Source organism: Vidua macroura, chromosome 5 (genome assembly GCF_024509145.1).
Source record: "Vidua macroura isolate BioBank_ID:100142 chromosome 5, ASM2450914v1, whole genome shotgun sequence".
NCBI lineage: Eukaryota > Metazoa > Chordata > Aves > Passeriformes > Viduidae > Vidua > Vidua macroura.
Window position 1 is genome coordinate 22,629,278 of NC_071575.1, and position 8,972 is coordinate 22,638,249.

General features: G+C 39.3%; 1 protein-coding gene across 1 annotated transcript; it reads right to left on the reverse strand.

Annotated features, from left to right (window-relative positions):
• Positions 1–3,309: 3,309 nt before the first annotated feature.
• On the reverse strand, positions 3,310–3,926 carry ASCL4 (achaete-scute family bHLH transcription factor 4). The gene has a single exon (XM_053978930.1). It carries the CDS (start codon positions 3,924–3,926, stop codon positions 3,360–3,362), a length of 567 nt encoding a protein of 188 aa, XP_053834905.1. The 3' UTR covers positions 3,310–3,359.
• Positions 3,927–8,972: the final 5,046 nt, after the last annotated feature.

Here is an 8,972-nt window from a genome sequence, read left to right on the forward strand (position 1 = left end):
TTACTGTCTGAACTTGACTTTTCTATAATGTCTTCTGGTTTTCTTTGGCCACATTATTGACACTGGGTAATATAACATGAAAGGATTGTGGATGGGCTTTTACAAAGAAAACAGCTAAATAGCTATTAGGGGATTAAAAGCAATGCCATGGCCAGGATAACACATCTTTAAAATGCTGATAATATCAAGAAGCAAATGGATTTGTAATTTAATGGCAGCAGAGGGAAGACTTCAGATGTCTGTTTTTTTCCAGATTTGGTAGAAAGATTAAAGTGGCTGCTTTTGGTGTGCAAGAGTTTGATAAATCTGTAGCATGGTTGCCTACAGATACAGATTCACCTTTCTTGTAAATAGTAATTGTCCCACGTGGAGAGAATTCTTCTGGTCAACATTTTTATTAAAGATTTAATTTTCATCGTGACAAGTTGGATCATTGTCTGCTTTAAAGTCTGATAATGACACATTTTAGAAGCTTTGATAAAACTCTTTGTCTAGACAGAAACAGCTTAATAAAGTTTTTGAAATGTGGTATTCACTTTAAAGCTTAGCTGATGCCTGGACAAAAGCACCGTTATTTAGGAAATCTTGTTTTCTACTTGCTTGTGCTAAAATTGTGCAAGAGGTTTGAGTAACAACAGGAACTGTGAGAAATAAAAACGTACAGCTTTCCAGAGAGGGGTTCAATCTGTGACAGATTTTTCCCACAGAAAGAATTTCCTTTTCATCCAGAAATTAATTTTCTTTATAAAAGTAAATTAAAATACATTCTGGTTTTTTTTTTGCATCTTCAGCATTGAGGTTGGATTGGGAGGTATTTTAAGGACATCTCCAGAGCTGTTAAAGATGTATAGTCTAAAAAAAAGTACCTAGACAGCCTAAAGCAGTGATGGCCAAACACAAACCCAAGGTGGGATAATTTCCACTCCATTAGATGGGAACACTGAGGAACATTCCACCTGAGAGATGAAAAGGGGCAGAGTCACAGCCTAGTCACTTTCTCCAGCCAGCTGCTCATGAGAAGGTGGCACAGAGCACCATCTCTGAGGTTTGGGAATCAGAGGAGTGAGGCTCCTGGATATTCATCTGTCAGAGTCAGACCACTGTGATGGCAATCTGATCTAAAAATTCATCTGTGGCCTTATCTAATGTGCCCTGCCCAGGAAGTAATGGTCACTCTGGCAATTTTTATTTTTAATGGTTTGGTTTGATTTGGCTATTTATTGACATTAGATCATGAAGATGCCTTTCATCTTCAGAGTGCTTTCCAAAGAAGTATGTTTCACATAATTTGCTTCTGGTACTCTGAGGCAGCGTATGTTTTTTATAGATAACAAAGATCTAATCTCTGCTTTGAGGGAGAAATGCAGTTCAGGCTTAGTCACAGAATTACCAGCAGCAATAATACCACATTTCCAGAAATCTCAAAACTGAGTCAAAGGGAGAGACAGGTTGAATTTCTTGCCAGAGAAACACAAAGGAAATAAGAAAAGCCAAGGAACAGTGGAACCCAATCAGACATTTCGACCTCTACCTTGCTGTCCTCTTCTTTCTTGGGTAAGAAATACAAACACTGCACAGCCAGAAATTAGTGCATTGGCTCTGGATCTGAACTGTCCAGGTAACTAAATCTCAATTTTTGAGTCTGGCAAACAGCCTCTGCAAAAGTAACTGCCCTCAGAGAAACAAAATAATCATTAGAAAATGGAGCTGGCTCCCATATAAAGAGTAAAGAACAACACCTGTGACTGCCATGGACACAGGAGCTTAAAGTGTGCAAATGTCAAGAATAGTCTTCTAGAAAGTAGCAGAGTATTTTTATACCAAATAATTTTTATTAGATGCCAAAAACACAAACCTGCTCCTTAGCTAAATTTTAAAATCTAGATTTAAAAAAATTGTTTTATAGGTGGCAGTTCATATTTAATCCCTTTCCATTTTCTCTATTTTTTCCTGAAAAGTTATTACTCCTGCAACCAGAGCTGTCCTGTTTGTTATCAATTAAAAGTGAAAAAGACACAGCCAGGATTAATCACATTTTTTATTTAAAGGAAATTTGTGGACACATTTTGAAGTATTTGATCAGTATTTCTTCTTATTTATACATGAGTATTTTTTCAGGTGTTCAGTCAGCATGACACAAAGGAAAGACAAAAAGATAAAAAGCCATTTCATCAACACAAGGCCAAAAAAGCAAAAGTTTGAAAGGTGTGCTGAAAGTGGACGGGTAAGAAGTTTACCCTATATTCAGAATGAGATTTAAGCCTTGGAGAAAGGCAGATTTCAAAACAAATTGGAGAGAAATTCTCATTTTAAGAAGATGCAATCCAAATTAAAGGTATTCCATAAATTTTGAGGTATTAATATTAAAAGCAGTGTCCTTTGAAAAAGTAATACAATATTCTAAACAAAAGAAATACCTACATTTTCTTGCAGATGTAAACCAATATATTCAACATTTCCCATTTTTGTTCACACCAGGGTCTAACCATTAGAGGTTCTTTTTCTAAGAATACAATTTCTGAGGTGCCAAAGACACAATCAAGACTATTTTGTCCATGAACTCAAATTTCAGAAAAGCAGGAAAGAAGGCTTTCATTTTTTCAGTATCTTGAGTGAAGCTTTGCTTTTGAAGGTGCAGTTTTACAGAACTCTGTTTCCCTCTTCCTAGCATTGACTGGAATGAGTGTCCATCTTTATTTTCCTGAAAATTATCCTTAGAATAGTCACCAAATATCCAGTTCCCAGTGTATAAGCTGCTTCTTTCACTTTAGAAGATGCTTTAAACGAAATTAATTTCAAAATATAGCCTTGTTTTTATTTGAAAAATTGTTGTTTCATAAATAGAAGTATTTCTGTGAATTTTCAGAAATATTTAGGGAAAGATGTTTTATCTAAATCTTACCTTCCTCAGTCCAAGTCTTTCCAGTGCAGTGCATTTCAGGTTAGCAGTGAGGAAAAACAGACAGTAAAACTCACTGAACAAAGTAGGAGAAAGGGGAGAGGAATTTCCTGGAATGGATTTATCTGGTTTTACTGTCTCAAGTGAAAGGCAAAAGAAAATAGAACAGAATAAAAGCTGAATGAAAAGTAGAATGCAAACATTGCTCCAGTTTAACAATCCAAAGGAAGTTTAGTAGCACAGCTGAAGTAACCTGGGAGATATCTGTTTGTTTACAAATCACGTTTAAGTTTTATACAGCAAACATTTAAAGTCGTTTGACAAATTGAAAATACCTTTTTGTCCCCTTCCCTATCTGTTTTTCCTTTCCTCAACATTAATTTTCACCTGTAGAAAATTCCCCAGGGTTTGAAATTGTTTTTCAGCCAAACTTGAAGCTTTCTGTGTCCAGAGAGGAGACCTAGCTGCCCGTCTCCTCAAATTCGCTGTAGGGGGATGACGCTGAAGAGGTTTTGGACTCTCCATCACTGTTGCACTCCCGCGGGGAAGCCGGACTGGGAGTTCCCAGGCTCTCCTTGGCAGAGAGCGTTTCCTTACTGGAAGAGCCTAAGGGATGGCAGTCCAGCAAGCTCTGCAGGTGTTTGATGTAGCTTATTGCAGCTCTCAGGGTCTCCACTTTGCTGAGGCGCTTGTCAGCAAATTCCTTGGGCAGGTGCTCCCTGAGGCGCGTGTAGCCCTCATTGACGCAGCGCACCCGCTGCCTCTCCCTCTCGTTCCTCTTCCGAATGAAGGCAGGCTCGAAGGAATAGTCATAGATGCCCATATAGCCAGGAAATGGGATGTAGGAGACGGGACCTGTGTGCCCACTATAGGCTTGCTCCCAGTAAGATGGGTCCAGGTGGAAGGGAACCCCAAAGGGCTCTCTCAGGGGTACCTCATGGGGGTGCATGTGGCTGTTAGCCAGGGACACAGCTCCTGGAAATGCAATCCTCTTCAACAGTTTATCATCATCTTTAGTGCTATCCATGCTTCTTTTTTTCCTGACCAGTGAAGTGTCCGTTCCTGAATTTGGCTTCTAATGTATTAATCCAACATTTGTATAGGTTCCCTGCCCCACAGGCTGTAGTTTCTTCCTGTGGTATATAAAAACTCAGATCTCCAAGCAAGGCTAAGAACTCATGAGGTCCACACTGTGCCTGGAAAGCCTTGTTGTATTTATAGGTGTAGGATGCCAGTTAATATACAGACAGGTTTTGAGGACCATCACTCCACAATTTAAACCCTTCTTTTCCTGTGATCTTCATATTTCAAAAGATAATAAGAGGGTTCCTGTGTATTCCTTTTCTCTCCACTTGAAATTATGACCATAAGAGTTAATGCCAAACATAAATAATCTTCCAGGCTCTAAACACTTCTCATGTATTGTAATCCATGATATCGTTTGATATAATTGTCTCCAAAAGATGGGTAATTTGCAAAGTTTACAGGAATCTTCAAAGTTTTGGCAGAACTCCTCACTTTCAGGAACCAAGGATCTTCTGTCATCTAAAAACTACCCAAAGGCTTTTCACAATGAAATCCAAAAGACAACTGCAAGCTTTGTTGTTTCGGCTGCTCTGGTCTAACTGAACGAGCTCACAAGCAGTTTGCAAAACTTATATGGCATATCTGTAGCTTTCTGGGGAAGCTGAGACATCTTCAAAGGAAAGAGTGCTCTCTTGTGGTTGCAAGTCTTGTCAGATCAAGAATGTACTACGTGCAAGCATAAAAGGAAAACTGCCTTCTTCGCTCTAAGAGAGGCTTTTCCAAGAAGTGTGAGTTTCACAAATTGAACATGAGCATTTTGGCATTTTCAAACAGTTTTCAATGTTTTGTGTTTTTCTGCTCATTGTAGGAATGTTCTGGTCATCCCTATGAGAAAAATAGATAAACAAACACAAAGGTGATGCCCTGATAGCCCCATGTGTAGCTATTACCAGATGTTTACACAGATATTGGCTTACCTGATGGACCCTACACACTGCTTTAATGGGAGAGTTGGAAGTCCCTCTTGACCCTGCTGGTCAACCAGCTGGAAAACCAGCTGGTGTTAATTGCACTTCATGCACCACCAACATGAACAGTAGCCAGATATCAGGAACTGGACCCTTATCCCAGGAATCCACTCAATTGTTTGGGGAAAAAAATTACATTATCACTCTTCAGAACAGCAGTAAAATGAGGGAGCAAAAGAAAAGGCTGTGCTGTGTCCTCCAGTTTGCCTGCAGCTTGCTAAAGCAAAGAGGTGGACAAAATACAAGAACTTTTGGCAGTATAAAGTCCTAATGTCCTTGTCTGTGCCTCTGAGACACCCTGCTGTGTAAGGATCTTCCTCTGCAGCAACTTGACAGTCTTTGACTTTTCCCCTGTTGTTGTTCAAGAGCTCTGTAGTTACAGGTTTTATGTTGAAAACAAAATTTTCACAGTTAACTGAATCTCCTTTTTTTGCCATCATCAGTTTGGGGAATTGCATGTTTGGTCTGGGAGAGCTGTGGGAAGGGACAGACATGAAAAGGTACAGGTATGTAGGCTCTATTAAAATTTGTTTTTTGCTCAAAGCGGAAGTTTCCATGCTGCTCGGTGTTTCATGCAAAACTGCCTCAGAAGTGTCAGTAACTGAAACAACATTCTCCACTCTGAGAAAGACATCTATGCCTCTGCTGAGTTAGAAGCTAGCAGCAATGATTCAAGTCAGCCTTTGGGTCTCTCCTGGCCTATTCTGCAGCTTCAAAAAAACAGTGGTAATCTTCAAAGTACAATGAATGTACAGGCAAACCATTCCAGACAGACATGAGTGAGAACAGCCCTGGACTCTGGTTTATGTCAGGGGTAGAATCAGCACCAAAATGCCTCAAAAGCCTGAGCAAAAATTACTGGGGAATGCCCCATGGTATGTAGAGCTCACTTCAGATCACATAAGTGAGAGACTTTCTGCCTTTTAAAAAATTTTTGGAAACAGTTGATCGGGATGGACTTTTTAATATTACTTGCACTCTAAACTCCGTTGTCCATAAATGTTTTTGAAAATGAATGCTTAAAGGAAAATAGCTCCTTCACTGTAGCACTAGACTAGGCCAGGACTTCTAGTTTTCTTAAAACAAAGAGGATGACCTCTAAGCAAATACCTGAAGCAGGCAAAGGCCGTTTGATCTGTATTGTCATTAGATTTAAACCACTGCTCTCTGGCAGTATTCCTGTAAGGAAAAGGAAGCATGCCTCTTGGGGGGCTCAGCTCCCAGATAATTTCACAGCTCCCCATGACTTTGCCAGCAGCCTGGCCATGTTCAAAAGGCAGGGTTAAGTTTCAGTTCTGTCATGCAAATGCACTGTGCCCTGCTACCAGAGCTCTTTTCTATGTTTACTGTAAATGCAGGCCACCAGCACTTCCCAGAGTGTCAGAATTGCAGCTGTGCTAAAGACATCTCTTCTGACAGAAAAATCCACGTTGCTAATCCTTTAGAGAAACACATGAAGAAAAACTACAGGTAAATGTTAATTGTTGACCTGAATTATTGAAGCTGATCTCATATCAAACAGACTCTGAAGTATGAATTTGTTTCTGTGCAAGAGAAATGAGAAAATTTGCCACAGGCTTTTGATGAATGTGGTATCTTGTTGATAGTCTAATGTCACTTGCTCGGAAAGGGATTTGCCCCTGGGCAGAGAGCCAGAGCAAGGCCAACACATCTTATATCCCACTGCAGGTCCTTGTTAGCGTGAGCAGGATTAAAGCAATTTATCACTCCTGTACTGACTTCTGCACAAAGTCTCAACACGTTTACACATGCAGACACAGTGAAAGCAGCAGGACTGGACCACCAAATGGAAAGGCTAATACACATTCTTTTCAATTTTAACAGTAGGTTAAGACTACATGAATAATATTCCTCTTTTAAGATAAGCCTTTGATCTTCTTTCTTACACTGTTTCTCCAGTTAGGTTCTCTTTACACCTTTGTCTGGATGAAGCTTTGACTCCAGAATGCAGTATCTGCCATGCTGATACAAAGCAGATGGCCTGGTTTGCTTTTCAGGCAGTACCAATCAGGTGTTTTGATGGCAGAGCTCCTGCTCTTTATACACATATTGTATGTTTAGCTTTTGCTTAGGTTTTTGGGTTTTGGCTTCATTGTTGTTTTGTTTTGTTTGTAAATACAAAGTCTAAATGGGGATGCTGGGAGATTCCTTATACACACCATCATCTATGGTATTCAAACAGGTTCTCTTCCTTTTCTTATACTTCACTATAAGCACTTAATTACCCAGCCTAAACAAATAGAAAATACTCTTGACATATCTAAAAATAAAACATTTAGGCATCTTCCTTCCAGATACAACTTAGTTGTGGTTTTTATTGCATATATCCTAACACAATATCTGTAAGTATGTAATTTTTGTACAAAAGAACCCTCAACATGTTCCCACTCCCACACAAACCATAACCATGAATAACACTACTGACATTACACAGTGGTTTGAATTGCTTTGAATTATCCAAAGAAACAGTTCCTCCTTGACTCTGTGTCCCTCTATGTATGAAAATAAAGTCATTGGTGGAAATATTGCAGTAGAAACACGAGAGTCAGCTGAACACATGCAAGTCCTCTAAATCCCCAACAGAAGATGTCCTAGCTGTTTTATCTGTGAACACATTACTGAGAAGGAAGAAGAAAATATACTAGGAATTTAAGAAGAAACTCTCACAACACTGTGCATTTCTTCCATTGAAACTCTCATAATACTGTGCATTTCTTTTATTTTACTGTGCTGTAATTATGCCAATTTCTAGTATCTATTAAACATATCATAGGTTGTCTAGGCTGCTGCAATTTATTATCAGATACAAAAATATGTAATTAACAGATTCTCTTGTTAACTGCTTGCACAGAATTATAGTAATAACTTTGCTTGAGACTGAGGTGCAGGAATAGAGGATTGAGTAGATTTGGGTCTGTCTTGTCCTGTTTTATCCTTAAACAGGGGTCATCTCTTTCCAAGCCTACAACTAGAAGGGAAAGCTGCTCATAAACTACCTAGGCTTCATACTGTGACTATCACCAAAATACTGGCCTGCAAAGCGCTGACAAGCCAATAAAAGGTGATGAGAAATTTGGATATTTGATGGTAAAATGGCATTTTGCATAATTTTTATTCCAGTGTTATTCTGCTTTGTGTGAGAAAGAACCCAGGGGCAGGTTTGCAAATAGCAGAAGAGAACTAATTGTACCGAGACATGGGCACGGTCCAGAAGGGACTTTGGCTCACACTGCAGGGAAGGACTGAAGCATGTTTACTGCCATCTCTTTCCCCTGTGGTTTCAGAGTCTCCCTTATCATTCTGTATGTCTCCAGGATCTGAAGACAACTTGAAAAATAGCTCAGCAATTTGTTCCTCATGCAGCAAGTACCGCTATAAATGTCAATAAACCAGGCTTTCAGGAGACATAGTGCAGTTGTCTTATCAAAACACTTCACATATAATAAAAGTGTTTGGTATATAAAAAAAATATCTTTCCTTGCAGAAGAAACAGTTCCCAAATGGGTTTTATCACAGTACCTTGGGCATGCAGCATACATCTCTGTAGACACAGATTAATTTCTCATTCAGTGACACTTCATATTATCACTGGCTTCCTTTGATACTTTTGCTTTAAACTGGTAGTTAAGATATCACTAGTTCAAGGGAGTAAAGTGACTACAAAAAAAGCTGGAATCTCAGAGGACTCATGCTTCACAGTAGGAAAAAATACTCTTATCTATGTATGACTACATCCAATCTGGCTCATAGGCTCGAAGTATTACTTTTGGCTTAGATAGTTGAAATAGTGCAAAGATTTCAGTGCTGGGGCACTTCTGCTTTAGAATTACACTATCATAATTGGAATTAAGACAAGCTGAGGGCTTGGGATAACCTAGCATTTCAGGACAGAACCGAGATGTCCTGAGGGTGACTGTGAAGGTTTAAAGATGAGAACTGAAAATGGAAGGTCTCCTGTCATCTCCTATTAGGGAATGCAAAGTGAAGAGAGAGACTTT

Coding starts and splice junctions, on each gene's coding strand:
- ASCL4 (XM_053978930.1), bottom strand. CDS start 3,926: ATGGATAGCACTAAAGATGATGATAAACTGTTGAAGAGGATTGCATTT.